This window comes from Anarhichas minor, unplaced genomic scaffold (assembly GCF_050575085.1).
Source record: "Anarhichas minor isolate MPS153535 unplaced genomic scaffold, ASM5057508v1 ptg000010l, whole genome shotgun sequence".
Classification (NCBI taxonomy): domain Eukaryota; kingdom Metazoa; phylum Chordata; class Actinopteri; order Perciformes; family Anarhichadidae; genus Anarhichas; species Anarhichas minor.
Genome location: NW_027466456.1, coordinates 11,105,669 through 11,130,616, shown reverse-complemented (window position 1 = coordinate 11,130,616; position 24,948 = coordinate 11,105,669). Strand labels below are relative to the sequence as shown.

The 24,948-nt window shown below is 40.6% G+C and overlaps 1 protein-coding gene across 1 annotated transcript in view; it reads left to right on the top strand.

Moving 5' to 3' along the window:
• The window catches only part of LOC142946406 (adhesion G protein-coupled receptor D2), an 83,204-nt gene that overhangs the window by 42,268 nt on the left and 15,988 nt on the right, over positions 1–24,948 (top strand). Inside the window, exons 21-23 of the mRNA XM_076087602.1 lie at positions 3,813–3,866; positions 7,131–7,278; positions 22,722–22,804. Of these exons, the coding sequence (XP_075943717.1) occupies positions 3,813–3,866; positions 7,131–7,278; positions 22,722–22,804 (285 nt within the window). The remainder of the gene's footprint in view (positions 1–3,812; positions 3,867–7,130; positions 7,279–22,721; positions 22,805–24,948) is intronic.

The window sequence follows — 24,948 nt, the reverse complement described above, 5'->3', positions numbered from 1 at the left end:
AGCTGTGTAGGGGTGGAGGGTTTGGTTGAGTGGCGAGACACAGAGAGATATGATTTAATGGATGAGACTCAAGTGATGAAAATCACTCTTGGTCAAACGTGGCTCTTAGTCAATGTAAATAGGGTTAACTTTAGATGTGCATAAGTGATATTGCATCTGAGCCTTCTTAAAATACAGCACTATTTTTCTAAACTTGTGGTCTATTTTTCATGTGTAGACACTTCCCATTGCAAACTTTGAGGAGAAAGGGGAAATCTGCCCTGTAGCACAGTTAACAATTCAAATAAACAGATTAAACAAAAATCTCTGAAATGCAGAAGTCTATTTTCAAAATAGTATTTGAGCCAAGCACACATGTTTAGTTTTCTGGAGAAACATACAAGATGTTATAAAAAGATGGTTGATATCACAGCTATAAATACAGTATGTTAAATGAATTCAACAAACGCTCTCCTCTGTGGGTGGAATGAGCCTTGCTTGACAAGTCTTCAGTTGTGATGAATACAAACATAATTCATCTTTTCATTTGCCTCTTGTTGCTTTGAGTTAATGCACAAGGTCATTGTCACTGTACACTGTACAAGCAGCTTTGAAGAGCTGAGTAATATACGTAGTTATATTATTCCCAGATCTTTACAGTATTACAATTATTATTATCTATTACATTATTACATTATTACATTAGCTGACCCCCCCTTCCCCCGTCAATTTCTTATATTTCTTTTGTCTCACTATCGAAGAGGACATCTCACATGTAACATTTGCATTTCCTGTCTTTTGTTATTTCCCAATTTGTCTTTCTTTTCATCATCCATGTCTTCTCCAGAGCGTGAAGAGCTGTCCCTGAGTCATAGGCAATGCACCGACAATACAGAGCCAAGGAGGGTTGACCTTTTGCACTGTAAAATAAATCCACACAGCATTCTTGCTTAAGTGGCTTTTTTAGTGCCTGGGAATTCATTTTCATTGCCCTTGACCATGGGAGCAGCTCATGTACATGTTACATTTTTTTCAAAAGGACCACACTTCTCTGTTAACAATTGGGAAAAAAAAAAAATCTATAATTTTGCCATTATTCAGATCTACACATTTCTCTTTTTTTCCTCTGAACCCTCAGCACACCTTTCCGGGGCGCTACTTTGGTTCTCCCCAACCTGCTCAACATTTTGGTTCGTGTCTTTAACCGGTCTAGCGTGTGGCACAACACTGGCTCCAGGTTTCATACTCCCTGATACCTGAAAGGAAATATTTGCTTAATTGAAAATAAACACTAATTGGGAATGATGAGGGAAAGGCCGATGTGAGACAGGAAGGTTCCTGCTCTGTCTGGATTTATTGAGGCGAACCTGCTTTGATGGCTGGGGCCGTATCACACTCATGATTCTAAAGAGTGAGGAAAAAAACTTTGCAAAGTCGCTGTTGGTTGTTAACTTGGTACAAATCAGTCTTTAACCATCGTATGGTGAAGAAATTTTACTTTGATATGCGAAAGAAAGGCGTGGAAAAATGCTCCATTCATGAGGCTGGTTTCCAGGCTCAATAATTACCAATATGGCACGGAAGACAGACTGCGTCTGCTGCTATTGCACTCAAAATGCAGCGTTTTAATTGCTAATTACCTGACAATAGCTTTCCATTATTCATTGCAATTAGCTTTTCCTTGGTGGTCACCTTGTAATCCCGTGCTTTGATGACCTTTTATTTCCATCAGCTCCAAGGATGTCGGCAGGTGTTGTCGGGCGCCGCTGCTTTCATATGATAATCGCTTAGCGCCCATTTACATGGGAAACACGCTTTGCATCATTCGAAACCTTGAGTGTGCGCAAAACCCCTTAAACACATAACGATCATCTAAAACAATGCCCTTCCCCTCATTGTCAAATGATTAATTAAGTTGTGTCATGTAATTGCCTCAGCACGCCGGCTGCTTTTGATATCAATGAAATCCCCAGGACTTACTTTCCCCATTAGATTGTGTTTAGGCGTTGTCTCTTCAACATCTGCATCGCGTTGAAGGCCTTCTGCGGATCTTGTCAGAAATAATAGGAGGATTTTGGAAACATGATGCAGGTGCTGTTGATTTTGCCCTGTCACAATGCTCGGGCTCTCTTCATTATGTGGCCCTTCGACGTTGGTATGTATGCAAAACATCCTCTGTATACACATGCCGTCTTCGAGACTGTGTGTGTGTGTGTGTGTGTGTGTGTGTTCAGTGTGGTGTCATAATTTATAACACGCTGCGACTTAATGAAGCCATAAGCCATAATGCATATTCACTAACGTGGTGGGCTGGGCTGGGACGGGCTGTAGTGATGAGTGCCCATCCGCTACAAATTTACAGTGAGCGCTGAAAACGTGCACAGACATATGCACGCACACACACACACACAGAGACACAGAGACACAGACACACACACACACACACACACACACACACACACACACACACTCGCACACACAGACCTCTTAAGTGCCAGAGGCTGTTCATAGAAGACTTCATCCTACTTGACTGAAAACACACTGAGTAATTCCTGCTGTTCTGTATGTTTGTTTGTTTTTTTCCTTTCTGATATATTGTTCTTGTTGTTGTAGCAAATTGATCATAGAAAAAAATAATATGAAAGATGTTCCAATGTTCAATTAATGATAGCGGAATTGTTCTGAATTTTTTAATAAAAAGAAAAATCAGCAGACCTAGGACATTGTATTAGTAATTAAAAGCATCACAGCTTTTTAGCAGGGAAACACATTAATTCACAGCTGCTGCTGTGTGACAAAGTAATCATTTTTGTCATATTTTAGATTGACGTTTTGAATTTTGTTTTCTACCAAAGGTATTTCTAGTAACACTTATTTAATTGTGCATCACATTATTTTTTAAATAAAGTATGTTTTTGTTTTTTTCCATAGGTTAATTAATGCAGAATGTTATTCAAGCAACAGAGTAAATTGCTAGATTGCTGTCTTTCATCCCGTTATATTATTTACACAATATTTACATAGAAATGTTTGTTGATACTATTAATCATTAGTCATAACTACGTGGATCAGTTTAATTACAAATGGTTATTTATCAGTTTAAAAGAAAGAATGATACATAATATTCATCAATATATTATAATAAATATAATATATTTATATATATACATATATTTGTTGTTTATCTCATTTTAAAAGGAGTTTAGTAGGTCAATTATAAATTAGGTTTGGGGGTTAGTTTAGTGACAAGTCTATACTGAAACTGTATGCTGTATATCTCTAATATCTATGCAATCCGTGTCTGGTCTTGTATGTGTTAAATGAAGGCGTCCAGTACACTGTTTCATCCGGAGTGTAAAAATGTAATCTGTTCTGCTAGGGCGGTCCCTTCTCCTCCAATAGCTCCATTTGTTGGTCCCGGCGCTCTATGCTGACAGATGATAGCTTGAAGTCGTCTCCTTAGTTTGCTAGCTCTATGTGTCACTTTCAAGTCCCATTAGCCACTGGGACATACTGGAACACGCGTACATGCGCACATACTCACACGTACATGCACGCACACACACACACACACACACACACACACACACACACACACACACACACACACACACACACACACACACACACACAGAGACCTCCCCATCTGCACCTGCAAACCAATGTTCAAAATGTGTTGTTTCCCTTCCACTCCCCTTCTCCTTTCTTCATTTTACACTTTATGTGCTTGCAGTTGTTTGCTGTGAAAGATTTTTTTGTTTTAATCCATTGCAAGTGTGTTTCATTGAGCGTTGTGTCAGATACACTTATCTCATTCTCCTCTTTTCTTTCAGGTTCGGAGCACGGTCAACAGGATCAAGGAGAGAAGAAAAGCGCTCAATTTTTCAGTATGTTATCCTCTATATTTTGTTTTTAAGTGTGTGAGTGTTCATATGTCTTTGTGTCTCTGATACACACCGGTGCGACAGACTAAATTTTCCTTGCCAATGAAAGCTGGCCACGAGGCAACATTGTGCATCCGCATGTCGACAGTTCATGTTAGATGCCCTTATACATCAAACATAGACCCACTGTAATAGCTCTCCCCCTTCCTCACTCTGCCTATTGCAGCACCTTCATCCCAGCAATGTCAAGCTCCATGGTGGGTTACAAGTTTCTAATCCAGGACAAGCCGTCCCCTGACATTAAAGTGTCAAGCCAGTATTTATACCTTGTTGGACGCTGCTGTTTGGCTGAGGTGGTGGGATGCTGCATGTGTGTGTGTGTGTGTCCCGAGGAAGCTTATACTGTAGCCTACACAAAGCACTTTAAAAGTACTTAATAGTCTCGGCCACACAAACACATACGCACATAACACACACACACACACGGACAATTATAGACCCTAGCACCTTGACAAACCCAGACTCTCATCATTCCACTCTCCTTTGCCCCGTCTCTCACACACACACACACACACACACACACACACACACACAAAATGCATCTTGTCCCTTATGAGTGATCCCATTATCTCCACTCCTCTTTGGCCGGCAACACTTTGTCCTGCCCCTCCCTCTGCACCCTGACCCACACATATGCGCCCCCCAATATTCCCCAACCTCACGCTTCAGGTCATTGAAGAAGGAATGAAATCATTTTTGACGGCAGATTGATTTTTAAAATATCAGGGTGCCCCTACTTCCTCTTGACCCCCCACCTCAGAGATGGACACTGTAAGGATGGGAAGAAATGAAATAAATAAATAGATAAATTAGAGTGTTGAGTGTGTCTCGGTGTTGGGCGCTTCGGCTGGGGGGGGCCCCCTTGGGGCCCCTTGTTGCCAGGTGCAGTCTGATATATTGTCTGCTCATGTTATCAGTGAGGCCCCCCCCCATCTACCGTCATTTTTACTGCTTCCTCTCCCCTCTGGTGGTGGCAATTTTCCAATCTTGTTGGGTTCCGCTACCAGAATGCGTTTTTTAGCCATCACTGCCGCCTGACGGTTTTTAGCTAATGCTATTTTGTGCCATAAATCCTGCTTGAAATACTGTATCTACCTGTCCTTTGGTTAGACAGGAGACATTTGGCTCTAGATGACCGCACATGCCCCTATATATCCCCTTGTTGTAAAACATAGGATTGGGTATCGTGCCTTGCCGGCTGAGGGATAAAGAGGCTTTGGCGGTGTTACTGCATATGGGGTCATTTGAAGACGAATGGCACTTGTCGGATACAGAGGGGTTTATATGTTGTATTATTTGCAACGACCGAAGGGTTAACCCAATGGGATATTTCACTGCAACTGCAATTTAAGAATTTATATTGAATTAAATTAAATTATAACAAATCATTTGAAACTTTCCTCTACTGTTTTTTTTCTTGATCACCGACATTGCAAGCAGCCAATACTAAGCCTTGCTGAGGTCATCTGATCGGTCGGGTCTGATCGGATGATCGCATGAGAAACAGATTTTTTTTTAAGAAGGTCAAGCACCAGACTGATTTAGTATATATACTGTATATATATATATATATATAGTGTAATTTACTGCATATCTAATCAGTGCACATGGCATCATACTAAATGTGTTTCATATAACTTAGCCCACAACGTGAAAATCTTTTGAAAATTGAAGGAACAATTTAAGTACATATTGCTCTTGGCACTGTGACTTGACACACCTTTGACCTTGACGCCCTCACATATTAATTCCACCAAACCTAATCACACACTCGTCCCTCTTAAATTCCACACTTCTGTCTACCTCTGTAGCCCTCTTCCTTGTGGAAGAGCCCTCTACATGGTCGTGGGTCGCACACACAGCTTTTTTAGCCTCAGGGGGTGGAGTTTTATACACACATACACACACTATGACCATTGTAGACTGCCTGTTTGATACCAAGTATCTCTTGACACACCCTGACCTCCCTCACACACACACACACACACACACACACACACACAGCCAGATTGCTTTGTGAAATAAAGCTGTCAGTTGCAAGACCTGTATAAAAAACACCCCTCCCCCATACTCCATGCCCCTGACACCACTGAAATATAGAAATAAATTGGAAGCGGATTAGTTGTTTAGATCTTAATTCAAGTCTTGACAACATCGGAAGCAAGGAGTTGGTTGGAATCAGTCTTGGTGTAGGAAAACATTTATTGAACAAGAATTTGATTTTCACAAGTGGACAGTAGAGAGTGGATGTTTCTGTCTGTTAACTGTGGAATAGCTGCATGTTGTTAAATAAAATACTTTATATTCATTTCTGTTGCTAAGACCCCTGGTTGGAGTGACTTACAATGGTGTTTAGCAGTGCATGTATTTGTCTCTTTCCACCTGTGTGTGTGTGTCATGTTCACTGAAGCTAGACATCAACGACACACGAAAGCAGCCAGAATGGCAGGCCCCAAGTGTTGAGGCATTCCTGCCTGATGGAAGTACAGTATGAAATATAAGATGCCTTGGAGCCCGTTGAAGCCCCCCAGTCTGTTTGAGAGCTGTGCAAACAAATGGGTTTTCTGTGATTGCCGTTTATTTTGGTCTGGCTGGAAGATGCGTGTGTGAAACAAGGAGCTCTCTGAGTTTAATTCAACGAGCAGCTGCTCAGGTTTGGTCCTGGTCTTGTTGGATCGACAATACTGTAGTCTGTAGTAGCCCATGACATCTATTCACGTTTGTTACTGATTGTGACTGCTTAATAGGACGTTCCTTATTGCTGATCAGAGAAAAACTTTTATCAACAAAATGAAAATGTAAAATGTAGTGTCATTATTACTGATGAGTTCTTCAGTGCCTGAATGAGTCCTAAAACCAGGAAATAAGCTCGCATTTTGCACTTCCAGTTCCCTTGTCCCAAAGTGTTTTTTGAATAAAGGGCAGACCAAACGTTACAGTGACTCACTATCGCCTCTTGGAGTACAAGTGGTACAACAAGAGTGGACAGGCCGGCGTTCGCTGTTTAGCATGCTCATTTTAGTAGATATCTCTGCAACGAAACACATAGACATAGTCAATATCGTAACCTCTTCGCATTCTGTTGATAATGTTTGAAAACATTTTTTAAGTAAAATTCCGGCCAGATCTTACACATTGTACCTTAAGCAGTAAATAAAACCCTTCAGTGATCTACTGCAGCTTACAAACCCTTCTCATTTCTTGCAGAACTGCGCCAGTTCCCGACCATCCAGCTCAGTTACCAGCTCTCATCCTGTCAGTTTCCCACTCGGGACTACGCCAAGCCAGGAGGAGGAGGAGGAGGCAACTCGCTGCAACAGCCCCGGCCTGGCGGAGGAGGAAGAGCGGACCAGAGGTGAGTCAGACCAATACAAATCCGGTTCTTGGCCTCTCCACTAGTAACCCTGTGTTGGCAACATTGTCTTTTTGGCCCTTTATTTATTAGTCACTGACTTAATCATTGGTGTTATTAGTTATGCCTGTGCTTTTCCTGCTTTGAAATGAAAATATGTTTAATAAATAAATAATAATAAATAAAATAAAGGTCTATAGTAAGACCCAGAAATGTCATTTTAAAGTTGAAGGTGCAGTGATAATACAAAGCCTGAAACACTGAAATGCTAATGATAGTTCTATGCAGCATTGAAAGACATACACTTTTTACTCTGGTAACACATAGGTCCACACAAATACGGAAGATGGGTCATGTCTTTTCACTTGTAACTATATTACTACTATCTCTTATTCACTTTTCCCACACAGTTTTTCATAGTGAACGGATTTGAACCAGCTCTCTTTGGAACTGAAGATAATATAGCAAGTTACAAGATTGCTTGCCTATTTGATTACTCTGCTGGCCTTTCTTCTCAAAAAGCACAACCAATCCACCCTCACTTAAAAAGAACATGGAAGGCCACCCATATATTTTTTAAATTAGAATGAAAGATGAAATCTGAATATTTAAGAACAAGTGAAGTATTTAGTGAGTTGTGTACCTTTTTCTCTCTCGATGTACGCTCTCTTTTGAAGAGGGCACCACCTGCAGCCTTGCTTTTTGAATATTTTCCGATCAGAAGTGGTAGTTTTGCCTGTGAAGGATTTTCATTTCACTGTATAGTTTAGTACCTCAGTTGACAGTTCATGTGTGGCGTATGTCTGTGCACAGTATGTGGCTGACTAGTTAAGCTGCACCAAATTCATCCAAACATCTAAAGCTTTCCTACTTGATGACATGAGTTCCAATGAAACCCTCCTCTCACATTTTTACAGGTAATATATTTTCATAAGGAATTCCTTTTTTTTTCTCTGCATAAACTTTTTCTCTGCACTCAGTTTCGGTTTATTTGGCAAACCCTACTAGATCATATCTGCAAGACATTACTGCAAGGCACTCTGAAACAGAGAGTATCGTCTGGCCTGTTGAGTGAAATCAGACATCAGAAATCTCCTGTTAAACCTGAACATTAACCAGACACCCTGGCTTCAATCTAGCTGCCTGACCCATGCTGCACTCAGCAGAGTTAAGAGTCGTTTGGTTGTGGAAAAGAGTGGCGACACCAGTTTCAAAGCAGGAAAAGAGAGAGGGAGAGGTCGATCCCTGGTTTCATTCTGTAATTCTAAGCCGGTCTTAGTGTCACTTGCTCTGTTGCTCTAGTTGATGCAGCATTTAAAGCGTTAAATCATTTTTATTTTTAACTAGGATTATTTGTGTGCAAAAACAGAGAAAACCCAAACTGAAATAAGGGACAAAAAAAACTATGCAGAGGTTTATGAAAATTATTATTTATCGCTGACTTTTTATTTATAATTGAATAATTAACACACAAAATCTTATTGTTGAATACTATGTGTGTTATGGTTTCTGACTTGTACAATAATGACATTCACATTTGAGTAGCACATGTGCTGTGTGTTATTGCTCCTTGTTGCCGCTCTGTGCACCTCTCGGACTGTGATTTACAGCGTTTCCTTTGCAGTTGATTTGCATGGTCCTCAACACTATTACTGTCTCTTTCATTCAGTAGTAGTTAAATCAGTTCCTCCGTCACATTTACATGACGGAAGCTCCATTGCAACCTGACAAATCAAACTTGGCAGCAGAAATCATGTTTTTTTTATGTAACACAATTGCAGAAATAATTGATTGTCAGATGATATTATTCAGCCCATTTGCTACTCGTCCAATCTGCTCCTGTCTCAATGCAACAACGTGCAAATGCCATCGGCTCCGTGTGATTAAGTGCTGGGAATGGGTTGTTGGCCGAGTGCTCACACACTACAAACTAGTACTACTGTATGCGTATTATCATCCAGCAGGGCAGACACAGGCAAACATGCACTCTCAATTTGCTGTAACTAATCATCGTGTTTGATTAATTCAAGTTCTCATGCCGAATCTCTGAAATATAAAAATGAATCTTGGCTTCAGCGTGCAGGGCAATACATTAAAATGTTTGCCGTATCTGTCATTTTCCATCAAATAACATTCATGTTATTTGTAAAAAAAATAAGAATAAATCTGGCCAAACCATGCCAGGACCAGCATGAGCAGAATGTTGCCGTTTGTGAAGTGGTGGCTTTACAATATTGATTTATTTCAACAGTACGCTACACTTACGGTACTGAATGCCTTTTTATCATGAAGCACAAACAACATGCAAACAGATGGGCCCCATTTTTCTTAACAATAACCACACCATCTTCTAAGTGATAGCGGTCGCTTGCATGTACAAGGTCAGCCCCTTCTTATGCCTTTTCCATATTTCTGTTTACTCAAGTTGTTTGGCACAAATGTCCGAGGCAGACAGTGGATTATGTTGAGGGTACATGGTGAAAAATGTGAACAAAGTAAAGCACATATATGCTGTGAGCACACGAGAAGGACAAGTGCATAATGAAGGAATAGGGGTGAAGTGTGGGGGGATTTGATTTGAAAGGGGAATGGTTGTGTGGGTGTTTTGTGTATGGCCCCGCACAATGGCTGAGTTGAAGGTTGTAAGCCCTTTTAGGGAGGAATAAATGCTGGATCACATCATGTTCTCGCTTTGTTTAAGCCTCCTTCTCAACAAACAAAGATGGTCAAGCAGTTATCTTTCTTTTGTGGTTCACTAAAGGTCACTGAGTTTGTTTCCTGTGGGGTCTCTTTTGCTGCAAACAGTGTTTGACTGGACCATATTGTTTTACTTCCAGTGAAATTTGTGTTTATCATGCTGTTTCACATCCGATTTGTGTCAGTAATAGATGGCACGTGTCCTTATTGTCTTCTTAACATCTTAGCGTTTCTAAATGTCACAATCATTTCAGTGGTGTGATGTCAACATAACCTGTTCCAATTTAACGAAGAAAAGATACTGCATGCAGAGTAGAATGCAGTCCTCACACGTTCATCGTAGCAAACCTGATTTCTGGTGTCATTTCCAGTTTACGTAACCCAACTTGTAAGAACCATATGCCTGCACATTGCTGACATCTGACATCTGACACTCCTCCCCTTTCCTCTTTTTCTAACATGTGTTCCTCAGCATCCCTCGCAATTAGGGGCCTTGTAGATAAAGTAGTGTGCCGGTCTATTGCATGCATCTTCTGCAGATTACGCACAGATCCTTCGTTGACACCGCCGTGGGGTTGACTCCCCTATTGCCTCCTTCCACCCACACACCATCACTTGTCATGCATGTTTAGCCCAGTTCATTGACATGCAACAGGTTCCCCTGCTCCAAAAATGAAAGAAATACTCCCTTGTGTAATGACAGCGTTTTCTGTTTCTTTTCTGTATGACTATTACTCATTTGGATGTGCATGTCTAAATCAGTTATTGTGGCAGAATGCATTATGATTTCAGATATCATGAATCATGAATGAATGTGTGATTTAACTTGTATGTCTTGCCCAGAGTGTTAAGTGATGGTATCATTGTACTATGTGCACGTATCCTTGTACTGATACCTCTCCTTGTTTTTTATTGTCCAGCATCTTGAGCTACACCTCTAGTGTGGAACGTGCTTGATGAATTGAGTGTATTATTATTGTTGTTATTATTATTAGTAGTAGTAGTAGAAGTAGAATTACTATGTGCACACATTTTTAGTGCAACTTGTAATTACAATGTTTTTCCCTTCTAAGACTTGTAACATTATGAAGTACTATCCTACAGTACTGTTTCTTTTAACCAAATGATTACTGTATTCACACATAAATGGAGTGTCTGTCCAAAGTTGTTTTGAACATTGCAGAAAATGTTTGCTGTAAAGTGTGACCTATTTTACTGGTTCATTTCTCCTGCATTTAAAGGTCAATTTAATAAAACAGAAGTTAAAATTCACATGCTGGCTCAAAGTGGCCGTAGTAAAAGTTTTTTTTTTTTTTCCTAGCTTTAAAGTGGAATAAAAGTGCTTGTGTTTTATATTAGCTTCTACTGGTTGTAACAGGCCACTGATATTTTGAGACACTAAACTTGCTTTTGGAAGATTAAAAATAAGAATTTGTTGCTGTGGGAATTTACATCACGTTGATAATTACACGGACACTTGAGGTAAGTTGTGCCTTTGTGTCTGTGTGACAGAGAGGTATTTCGCCTCTGAGCAGCAGCCTGTGTTCAATGTCTTGCTGATGCAAAGTGATGTGTACTAATTCTACATCTGCTCAAACCAAACAGGGCTTGAAAGTTCAGCCAAGTCCCAAAAACATCACTTCCTCACAACTGATCTTCCCCTGCCCTCCCTCTGTACGCAAATTACATTTTGACGATTTTCCCTGCATCTTTTTTGCATTTTGAAGTGATGGACAAATAAGTGTATATGACTTTGGGGTTTTGTGTGTGTGAGTGTGAACTGAGATTTGGCTTTTTTGGCTTGGCTGTTTAGAGGATATGTGGCCCTGAAATGGGCTCTTGTCATGTGGGTTGAAGCTTTGAGGACTTGATTGTAGCCTCAGTGTAAATACCCAAACAAACAGGCAACAGTCAAAATGTGCTATGGGTTTGCCATGTATTTACATTCCTCTTCCTCCCTCCCACTTGATTTCTTTCACTCTCTCTTCCCCATGTGTCTGATTTGTTAATTTTAATTACTCGCTAGCTGTCCTTTCTTCTTTCTTGTGCTCCCTTTTCTCCCTCTGACACACATTTCTTCCATTCCCTTTATTCTCTCAGTTTGTGAATGATACTTGTGAATATTTGTGCCTCCAAGTGTCATGGCTAAATTATGAGAAGGACTTTGTGACAGGAAGTAAGATTTAAATTGTCAGTTAAAGCGCTTACCCACCATTTCTCACTGTTGTGTGAAAGATCTCAAAAACATTCTTCGATCATTTGAAACACTTAAAACGACTGCGTTAACTGCATTCGTACTACATTCTGGCATTTGGTATTCATCACACCCAATGAAACAAATCCAAAGATGAAATATTGTGCCCATTTGGTTGTTCTTAAGTGGCTGTAAGCGTAACTGTTTATGCATAGTCGCCCAGCCGCTACAAAGCATACCAGGCTACTCAAATTTGTTTTCCGCAGCTGTTCTGCATACCAGCGCCACGCTACCACGCACAGGCGAAAGTCTGGTGAAGGGAATCTATTCATAATTCAAAGAAACAACAAGGCACAAGCTGTAGCGTTGTCAGATATAACAAATTGAGGAGGAAAAGAGTTGAATTTGTATCTGCTTACAGAGGTTGACTGCATTATACATACTGTAGGTGCCGCTGAGTGCGTGGTAATAGGATATATGATGGATGGCCAAGCCGCATGGGCTCCCATTTCTCTGGGTTATTCATCTATTTATCTGCTTATTTATTTCTTCCTTCACCCAGAGAGACCCTCACAAACTCAGGATTTGCCTAAGGTGCAATATAGTGCCCAAAAGAGGCCGACCATTAGCCAGTATGGAAATGGGGCTGAGCAGTCCGTGGTCTGGAAGTCCTCTGTTGAGCATGTGTCAGGTGTTCTGGTGGTGTTGAAGGTATAACGTTGCCGTCAGTTTGTTAAATCGTGATCATGATCGTGTTCTTCTTTCAATTATACCAGAGAACAGAGCCATGACACATTTTCTCCTTCTTAGAAACCACAAATGAAACTCGTTGCACAAAGATATATTTGAACATTCATGCGTGCTTCTCCAAACATTTGTCAACACATGGTAGAGCCAAGCTTTTGTCTCTTGAAGGATTGTTTTGAGCCACTTTTAACCGTGCTGGTATACGTATACGAATTCCTCATGTATTTAGCTCCACTCAGCTATACTGCCTAAATAAACAAAAACATTTCCAAAAGTTTTAGAATTACAAGATCCACCATGTGAATTTATATAACATAGTCATGAAATTGAAGCCAAACTGTGGACAAATTGTATGATACATTTGACAAATATTGGAGTGATAAAATTAAATTGTAGCAGACAGCCACCCAACTTGAAACCAAACCTACAGGGACCCTTTGATCCCGCACTACCGTCAGCTAACTGCCTTTCGTGTTTAACCCTGTCACTGCTCCCCTATCAAGGGTGTCACACAAAGACCTGCACGTGCCCTGGGGCAGGTCACCTCTCCTGGGCCGAGCTGTCTCACAGTTTACCACTCCCCCCGCCCCACGTCATCCCCACTTTCTCCAGCAAAGAGAGCACACTGCAATCTATCTTAGTACATGTGCCTTGTATAAAGCAGCACATCAGCCTAAATCACAAATTTAGCAAACTTTGTCAATCTGTGCATTTTCATACACACACACACAGCAATTTCCCTGCTCGTGTCTTAACTCAGAACTAAAGCATTCCCCACTACTAACATCGTGCAGCTGCCAACAGCACCTCTAAACCAATATCAGCATCCCCGCCACCCCCCGAGAACATTTTTTCATCGTCCTCATCTCAACAGCCCATGGCAACGACATAGCCGGCAGCTTACGACGAAGCAAAGTGGGGAAGAGGGAGGGAGGAATGGGGTAAGGGGGGGGAGTCAGGCCGTAGATCAGGGCAGGGAGGATGGCGGCGCGACCAGGGGGTGACAGGGGAATAACATCCCTTTCTCCTCAATCGACAAGGACCATAACTCCTGCCTCTCCAGGGACAGATTGAGAAAGGCAATAGCCCAAGGGGCTGTGAAGCACGGATGCTTAGGAGAATTGAAAGTTAAAAGAAAAACGCAGTTTGCCGAGCTACTGCCACTGATTCAGCCGACAGCACCGCTCTTCGCTACTGGAATTTTCTCATTTCTTGAAATATTCTTTTTTTTTAAGACGGCAGTAGAAAGGCTCAAGTGGCATACTGTCCATATACAGATTATCAACCAATAAATGTCCAAGGGTGTTCATCTACTATTACTAGAGAGTTATCTGCACTCATTAACGTTGGTGGGAAAATGTGCACATATTTCTGTTTTACTGACCTTAGGTGTTGAACAAAATTGGCCTTCATAATTCTTTATTTTTTTTGGGTGGGTGGGAGAGGTTAATGAGATGAAAATTGTTTCTGTCGAGATCAACTTTCTCCTTTGATTTCATTGCCACTAGTTTGCAATAAACTGTCAAAGTTGACCCGTTACACCTTGGCACTATGTTTTCAGTAACAGAATCTGTTGTCGTGCCAAACATGTGTGTCGCGTTGGGTGTGGCAATCCAGATGTGGATGGGCATATGAATATTCCACTGACAGTGTTCAAATTTTACATCACCGGCTTTGATAGTCAGCAGAAGAAGCAAATGTTTTACATTCAGTTGGATAAAATGTCTGACTTTATTTAACAAAAGACACTCATTTAGTAATGTAAGGTTTCTGATACAATCCCACCAGAGCTGTGGCGTCTCTGAAGTCAAGGTGATAAGGCCTCTAGGGGGCCCTATTACCCACGATGCAGTGTGTATTTATATGGAGCTGGTATAATGTAATAGAATATTCTCTGTTTGGTTTACCCTATAACTATATATAAATGATGAAACTGGAAAAAGAAGATAGGAAACTGTATGTTGTGGAGTGTTAGGGTGTGTGTGGGTGTGTTCTGCAGAATACCTTATATAGTGACCGGTGAGTTACAGTACGTGTAATGGTTTAATAGTAGTTTAATATGGCTAATCCCACTGTTTAACTATGAAGTGACTTCACACTGAGTGCTTTGTCAGGAAAGAAATCACAGCTCCCCTCTTTTTCCGTTTTATCTTGTTTATCTTGTAACACTTTGCCTGTTGTCTCCCTTTTATAATTTCTCTCTTTCTGCTCCCTAAATGTTCTCTTTACTTTCAGCTCCAGTCTCTCTCTTTCTTCCCCTTTCCTTTTTCTTTTCTTTCTCTCTCTTTGCTTCATCTCTCTCTCTCTCTCTCTGTCCTTTTTCCATACTCCCCGTCACTCACTCTACTCCTCCACAGCCACATTCCCCTGTTTGGAGTGGGTGAGGAGCAGGCGGGTAGCAGCTTTTATAGCCTGATCAATTTTACAGTGGCTTATTGAATAGCTTCTAATGCCCTCCTTTACTTTCAGTTGTAACCCGCAGAGTGTCGATCGCTCCAGGGCTGATGTGATGGCTCACCAGAGAGAGAGAGAGAGACAATAAATTTTAATACATCGTCTCTGGAAAATTACACACGTTTAATCATTGATTTTTATTGGATCATCATGATAACATTATCCCAGTGGGCGAGGGTGGACAAGAGAGCGGCTCATAAAAGAAAAGAGGTTGGATTAGTCATGCCAATGTAAAGAGTGAAGTAGCCGAAATGAAATGCTGGCATAACCAACTTACATTATCTAATTTACAAGGTATTGATTGGGACTGTAACCGTTTTATGCAGTAACCATTTAAACAAGTGGAGCCTTCTCCATAGATTTTTCAGTGTGTCAATTTGTTGTGACAAAAGACACGATTTAATGTCAAAGCAAAAAAGGCCATTATAGTTTAAAATTATGCACAGACCAAAATCATGATGTGAACGTGATTTCTTATGTGTACGGTCATTTTTCTCTCGGACTTTCAGACGTAGTCTACTCTTAACTGGCCATATATCTGGATGTCTATCTCTACTTTCCTGAAGTCAAAGTTAGTCTAAGCCAGTTTTTCCTCCAATGCACTTGCTATCTTCCACAGACACCATTTATCCGTAAGTCACTCTTTCACTTCTCCTTTCACTTCTCTTCCTTTACCCCCTCCTCTATGTTGCTTGTTTTTTTAAATTATACTTTTTTTAATGATATGTAACAAAAGATTAAAAAGAAATGAATTCGATTTAATTAAAGTAATGCAGGTTTCTTGTTTTGTATTGCTCAAAACTTTAGCAACAAACTGCTAATGTATCTCATTTACTAATGTATATCTTATCTGATCTACTTTGCTCCCTGTCACATCCATTGTGATTTCACCTCAACAGCAAGAGTGCAAGAAAGGTGAAATTTGAATGTGTGTGCACCAAGATTTATCGTCTGCATATAAAATAAATATCAGGGTCATTAAGTCCAACTCTGCTGCCATCAAGCTGATGAAAGCTGGCAAACACACAGACTTCATAATGCCTGGTGTGTGTGTATGTGTAAGGGATGTGATAAGGTAGATTGACTTCTAATATAAACGGTAGAGGTGTCTACTGACATCCGTATAGCAGTGCCCTTTCTGTCCCTGCCTGGTAACCTCATTTTCTTGTGTGTGTGTGTGTGTGTGTGTGTGTGTGTGTGTGTGTGTGTGTGTGTGTGTGTGTGTGTGTGTGTGTGTGTCTCAGCGATGGTATGAGAGAAGGAGGAGATTGTTGTTGAGTGTGTGCAAAGATACAATATTTGTATGTCTTTGTGTTTGATAGATTGCAATGCAATAGGTTCTCATTCTGTGATGTTGTTTGCAAATACTGTATTACAGATTTTGAGTTTGTGTGTGTGTGTGTTTGTTAAGGTCTATGTGAGACAAATAGTTTGGGTTGGTGAAGGAGCAAGCCAGCGGACCAACGTATCTCCCTCTCTCTCACACACCACCCCACATCGAACACACACACAAACACACACTGGGGCAGGTTAGCCTCAACCGCTCCGTTGAAGGTGAAAGAAGTGCTCACTTGAGCTCATTGAAAAGTAGATGTGACAGTAAATTTTTCAGGCCCTTGTGAGATGGGAGATCTTGTTATAGCAGTCAGGATGGGGGTCAGGGCAGTGGCTGCTTGATGATTGAGGAAAAGAGAAGTAAATTCATTCTGCTTCGGGCACTTTGTCAAGTGCCAGTAGCTTACTGTTGAGAGCCACTCACCCATCACCGTGTTACGGCCCCAGAGGTCACCTCCACCGCCATAAATCTGCCTCGCCTACTAAACCTACTGCTGCTACCGGCTGAGCACAAGCAGGGAGAGAGGCTGCAGCTGCTGCTGCTGCTGCTGCTGCTGTTCCACATAGTCACTCAAATGAAAAAAAGACAGACAGGAGGATATAGATTCTCCTTTTGATGCTGCTGATGGTGTTAGAGCAGGACACTGGGTGTGCTGTTCCACAGGGGGGGGGGGGGGATGTGTACGGACTAATGGTCGTGTTGTGTGTGAGAGGATGGATGGATTGCACATATGTTTGTAGCGAGGGATATTTTTTGTGTGTGTTACAATCATGGCTTGCATGTGTTTGTGTATTTGCTGCTTTTCTACGTTATTCCACTTCAGTGTGTTTTTTAAGACCACCGAAATGGTGATGCTTTTACTCAAACATCACTGGGCAGGAAAATGTAACTAGAGAAGGCTGATGTTGCAAGCACTTCTTTGCGTTTCACATGTCTTTGCAGACAAAGAAAGAACTAAAGCTAATAATCATTTAGCATACAAGACAAAACTCCAAAGAAGAGCGTAGTTGGAAAAGGTGAAAAAAAAAGGTATTAGGAAGATAGAAGCACACCAGGCAGATGAGGAAGTGACAAAACAAGTGGAAAGAAAACCAAGAGATGTGCAAATGAAATTAAGCAAATATTCATACAAGAGAGGGAAGGTAAAGTCCACATACTATCACAGTGCTACATTTTCTATCACTCGACTGAACAAAGTACAGTAATATTGAAAACTTAAGCAGTGTCTGTCCAACATTACCTGTTGCCTTTGCAGTCTTTTATTTGCTTAAATATTATACACAGAGTGGTACCGTTCTGCATCACACAATTAAGGGAATGGCTGCCTTAAAGCAAGGCAAATAAAAGTATTTTTTTTAGCAGCAGCACTCTCATATGTTGTACACTGCAGCTGTGCTCATTTACATAGTCAGTGTTCGTAAATGCACTGCTAAATTTATAAACCTGCATGAGTGTGAAAGGGTGCAGCCAAAATCAGCCCGTTAGTGTCCAAAAAACCTGTAGTGACACATGATGAAAACATATGTTCACTGCTGTAATACTCATGGAACAGTGGACCACAGTAGTGCCACATTTTTTTTTTTAATGGTGCTGATTTCAGTTTGGGCTGAAGTCCACCAACGCTGGTTGATGTTGAGCCATTTGTTTCTGATGAAATGTAAGATTGGTGGTCAGCAGATTTTTTCTCGTGTTTTAGCACTGCCAACATACTCATCAGAAGTTGCTCCAAGATACTAAGGAAGCAAAAATCAACTTTAAACACTTAATGAGGGCCAAAATAAGATATTGTATATCACAAGTCAAAAACCAATATGTGGGCTCATGAACCATGTATAGAGAGCTCTCCGTCGATACGTTTTTTTGAGGTCAATTTTGTCTGCAACATTTAGAATCCCAAAGGTTCAGAGAAATCCTGTCGCTTTTCTTAAGAGTGCGGGTAGGACTACAGTTTCAATGCTTAGCCTCATATTATTCCATGGGGTCACACCAAAAACAGACACCAACCATACACAAAACCAGAGGGGATCCTGTTCTGTCTCGCTAAATTGATAATTGGCATTTCACAAAATTATTCATATCTTTTGCCATGTGCTAACATTTTTCTAGGATGGCGGTAGAGGACTAAAGTCAGAAGAAGGAAAAAGGATCTGGTCTGTGTGTTTATATGAGAGTGTGATGCTTTTTTGTACACATGCTTGTCCACATGTGTACAGATTGCAAGTGATCGCTTCTTTCTGAAGTGTGTCATAAACGCACCATAATTACACCTGCCCTGACTATGTGTGTGCATATGTCTCGTCTGTACGTGTGGTCAGTGTGTATTAGTGTGCACATGCCTTTCAAGCTTGTAGTGTATGAGCGCCAGCCTGCTTTCAATATAGCCTCTTATTAGGTGGTGATTATCCTGCCTGCATCTGGCTTTTTTCAGCCTTTGACTGGATGTTGGAGAGGCCAGGGGCACCCTGGGAAGAAAGGAGTGAAAACTTCCTGAACCCAGCTTTCACCCCCTCCACCCCTCAACTCCAGTGTACCCCTCAACCTCTCAAGGAACCTCCTTACATTCACAACTTTTTTTTTTGTAAACAAGAAAACATTCTGAATTGAGCGGAGGAATGTGCAAGTGGTGCTCACACTTTGTTTGCGTACAAGGATGCATGATGTAGGCCGGTAAGGGTATTGTAGAAGTTTAAATGATGTTCTTCCTGTTTTACAATTGCACTCACTGTATCATGTGACTGTCCTGAATTAACCCTGGAATTAGTGGTCAACACTTTTTCACTTTCCGGCATTTCTACTTAAGAAAACTCTTTTAATGCAAAATCGTCTGTATTTTATGTTACTAGGTAACAGTTTACGGATCAGAATACAATAGTATTATAGCAACCAACTTACACAATGGCTGCATTTGTGTGACGTCATTGCATTAACATAGTCACATTCAACACATAAGCTTGTGGAAAAGTGCAAAAATAAATTACCTTAGCCTAGCCGCAAAAAACACAATTGATAAGCCCTACTTTTGGCGCTGATCCTTCACATGCCCCTTCAACACAGAACAACACAATTTCCTGTTCCCCTACTCCTACCGCTACTAAACTGACATAGCACCACTGGAAAACACTGAGTGAAGCAGAAAAGGGACAAACGAGAGAACAAGACAAAACAGAATAAATAGATAGTATACGGGGAGAGAACAGTATGGCAGGATCCCGAGGGCCTGGCTGGGGGCTTTGTAAGAGCCCATACATCAGCTGTCACCTAATGGGCTTCCAAAGAGCCACAACAGAGAAACACAATGGACTGGACAGATGGTACCAAACAAACTGCAGTGGGTTTGATGCTATTAAAAGCTGTTTACCTCATGCCAGACGTGTAGTGGATGCATTGTGTGATAATTTCTGAATGACCAAGTGTGTGTGTGTGTGTGTGTGTGTTTGACCACCGGCTTCTGGTGTTTCAATAAACCCTCTGGTGTGTTTTTAGCCACCAAATGACCATTCGTAGCTAGTCTGAGATATGTGTGTATGTGTGTAGTTTCTCATAATTAAGATGCAATCAAAGACAACAAGTGATAGTGAAACCCAGTTTAATGATTGATTCGCACAAAGTGGATGCCAGACAACTCCGTAGGCCATGACGAACTTTTGGCTTAAAACCAATAACTGGATAAATATAAAACAGCCCCCCCACACCCCCTCTTTCTCTGATACTCCCTCTCATCCTCACCCCTTCATCTGCTCTCCTAAAGAGCGGCTCTGACACCTCAGAATGATGAACTCCTTCAATGCGCTGACCTTTGTCCTTCGGACTAGTCAGCCGCCCTCCTGCCCTCTTCCATGTAGATGAGACAGAGACAGATGAAGATATTTTGCAGCGTGTGTGTGAGTGCCGGTGGGGACGGTGGGCGGGGATGTCATGCAGTGACACAGTGAAATTAGTTTTGGTGTTGGTGGATGGCGACCGACCCACCTTCAGATCAGCAGTCAACCAGAGAGATTAATCCAGACACAGGAGGCCTGTTGGAGAGCAGTCGTGACAGGCCGTGAACGAGAGGAGAGAGACAGGCAGGTAGACAGACAGATGGGGCGGATGGGTTTGTGACAATGATATACCTACTGAGATTGTGTCCATATATCTATCTGTGTAACTTTCAGGTTTAACATACAGATTGTTGGACTGCTGTGGACATGAATAATGTAAAGACCAAGTTTTTTTCACCCTGACATGTAAAAATGGCCCATATTTTGCATGGTTCCTAAACTCTGAATCATTAACCAATTGATGTTTGTCTGCGCAGTTCCATTCCCAAAGACCGGGTCGGGACCCACAAGTGGGTCGCAGGAGATTTTATTAGTGTTGCCAAAATAATCAAATAGCCTGATAAAGACTTTATTTGTCTCATTCATAAAGTTCACATATTTTAATAACACGTGTATCTCTTCGAAATGGCTGGTTTATCCATTCAAGATAATATAATGTGATGTGGAAATGGCAGTAAAAATGATCAGGAACGTTCATCTACACAAATTCGCTCCTCTCATGATTAATAGATATCCCCCGAAAAATAGTTTGGGAAACACTGCTGTTGTGGGTGATTCCTCTGGTTGGAAAAGCAATCAACCCAATCAAAGCCTTTGCAAATTGAACATTAGGAAGCTGTGACAGATCAGGACATCCTACAGTCAGCAGTTTTAATGCTGCTTATGTTTTAAACCTCCTATTCTTCCTCACTTTATTACAAGTAATATGCTCCTTGTGATTTAACCCTAGAAACATGAGAAACTAACTCATGCAAAGGTGGGAGGACGAACAATATCTCGGGGATTAGCTGCAGTAAATGTCCTAGTTAGGGTGCAAATGTTACTCAGCCAGCTAGCCAGAATTGAAACTCACCCTGGTGTGTCCGTCAGCAGTCATCTGGCCTTGGACACATGGAGTCCTTGAACAACCCTTACAGATCCTGCTCTGTCATTGTAAGACGACCCAGATCAGAGCATCAGCTAAGTGCCTGAAATGTAAAAAGAATGTCAGAAGTTGATGAATCATTAGCCACGCTTGTCTTGCCTTCGTTTTCTGCTTTAATTGGCTCCAATTTATGATTCTCCACCTTTGGGCCATCCTTTATAAATCTGTCTTGTTTCCCTCTCTACTTGGTTCAAATCAATGCATCTTACAGGAGAAATCTTTGGATCATTTTTATTCTATTTAACTTCACTCATGGTTCAAATACATCCTGAAATACCTTTGTTTTGTTATTTACAGAGTTTTGCTCCATTTTTGCCATTTTATACCATCTATATTCATCTTTTGCCATATTAAATAATAAGCGTAATGTAATTCAAGGTCCTGAATAAATAATTTTGGAAGGGAACTCTTCATTTTTACTCAATGTTTCAATGACAAATGATGAGGAATGACTCAAAAGTAGATAAATTGCTAAAAACCCTCCCTCCCTCTCATACTTTTTTCCTGATTGCAGTGGTGTGGTCCATTTCTAGATGACAAAATTACAAAAGAATATGAGCAATTATTGCATTTAATTGATGCTCTGGTTCAAGTGCACGTGTTTGGGGGCAAATAACCAGTAAGACCACATCTAGCCTCTGTTGAATGTTGCTTTTCGATGGCTTCTGTATCATTATTCAGTACAAAACATGAAAAAGAAAAATCACACCCACAATGTTAGTGGAAATATTAAAGTAGTAAAATATGCATGCAATTCTGACATGTCTCATTGACTTCAAATATGTAAATAATAGTCTTTTATATGTTATTATTCATTGGAACATGACTTATTGCTTGTGCATGTGTGTGTATTCAAATACTTTTTCAGTGGAGCTGAACACTGTTGGCAGACCTAACTGTGTGTGTGTGTGTGTGTGTGTGTGTGTGTGTGTGTGTGTGTGTGTGTGTGTGTGTGTGTGTGTGTGTGTGTGTGTGTGTGTGTGTGTGTGTGTGTGTGTGTGTGCGCGCGCGCGCGCGTCTGTTGTGTGTGCGTGTGTGTATGTCTGTCTTCAGGTCAGCTGTCCATTCCTTGTGTTCCAGAGAGACCAGAAAATTCCTTGAGCCAAACCTCCAAAGGCACTCATCTGCATAGAAAGGTAACTGACTCCTTACACACACATCCACACAGCAGGGGGGATCAGTCACTTTAGTGGGATGTTGAGCTTTGGGTAACAGGGCAGTTTAGGGGGTCAACGGCAGCATTTGATCTTTGACCATATGACAAAAACAGACTGAAGTCATGGGCTGTGTTGGGTTAACACATTCAACAGCAGCAGGTCTGTTAGTCCTCTCACTCAGTTAGTGCAGATCAGTTTGATTCAATTCATTTCTCCACTTTTAATGCTGTGCATGAGTAACTTGATAAAAAAAAACGTAAAACAAAAATCATGTGGCCGTATAGAAATGTGTTCATTAGAAAGGTAATTAATTAAAAGAAATGCTGCACTACTCATTCAGAAAACTCCTTTTAGTCTTCTTTTCAATAGGCCACATCTTTATTTCATTTAAATTTCATATTGTTGAATAAAAAAAATAGTATTGACATGATTTAGTTTGTGAAGTAATTGCTTTAATATATATATATATATATATATATATATATATATATATATATATATATATATATATATATATATATATATATATATATATATATATATATATATATATATATATATATATATATATATATGTATATATATATATATATATATATATATATATATATATATGTTCTTCCAAACAATCTCTGATGTAAAACAAAACTATTTCCAGGGCTTAGAAGATGTCCCTTTCTCTATCAAACACACACACGCACAAACACACACACACACACACACACACACAGACACACACACACACACACACACACACACACACACACACACACACACACACACACACACAGAGACACACATACACTTACCAATGCTTGACTGACTGTCTTTCCACTGAAAAAAAATCCTAGACTCAAACTCCCTGATCACTCTCTGCATATCTCGTCCCCCTGGTGGTCAACATAGGAACAACATCACCTTAATATATCATTGAACAAGTTACTCTCATTAAGTTAAGTTACTTTTATTTAAGTCTTTTGTATCCGACATTATAAAAAAAGTAATTCTGATAATGTATGTCCTTTATATTTATAAGAGAGAGCACTTTATACATTCTATTTGACAACATATTGTATTAGCCTTTGTTTACCTAGAAGAGAGTGAACTGAGCATCCTTTGTGCTTTTGAATCACACACTAAAAGGTTAAGTACCTTGATAAAGGGCACATGTTTATTCTGAAAGGAGGTGAGGTCACTTTACCTTCTGAGGTTTCTCCAGTTGATCTAGTGATTCAAAGCCAGCCACGAGCCCACTTCTTAAAACCTCCAGTGCAGTGTTGTTGTTCTTTCTCCATTAAGTAGTTAAATGAATTGTTCATCAGGGTGTGTACAATGTTGGAAAAAGATAGACATCTGTAGTTAATTGTTAATATTTGTATAGTGTTAATTGTTTGATCAGCTATGTCCAGATAATGTCACAACATAAAACAGGGGTTTTGTGACCCGAATTCTCATTTAGGAATTTTATTTTTTATTTTTTTTATATCCTGGAATAAGAAGTCTTGAGATCAGAATTCTGAGTGAAAGTGGGATAAATGTCTGAAATATAAAACAGCAGTGTTCAAGACTGAGGACGACTGCTCATGTGTACATCCACCCCCTTGATCACACAGGAAATGATCACACAACTGGGTAATCATTTCAGCCACATGAAGAAAAAAAAGTCTCAATCAAGAATTATTATACATTTAAAGAGGCTTTTATCTAAAACAAAACAGCAGATTTTGCTACTAAATACAGACTAAAAGATCAGATTACTTTTTCAGCTTTCCACTTTCTCCGTCTCTCCACCTCTTTCACCCTTGGAGGACTGCTACCACACAACAATGTCCAACTGTCCTGCCTCCAATGTGATCGAAGCTGACTCTGCTCTCCACCCAGCTTTGTTTTTCTTCGCAGCCGTTGGGTGGTCCGTGTCTCCTGCTCCCTCTCTCTCTCTCTCTCTCTCTCTCTCTCTCTCTCTCTCTCTCTCTCTCTCTCTCTCTCTCTCTCTCTCTCTCTCTCTCTATCTCTCTCTCACTCATTGTCAAGTTCACAACGCCTGTTTCTCTTTGAGCGCTACGGGGCCCAGGCATGGTCCGAAACTCAATACCAGAATATACACAATTAAGTTCACACCAGAG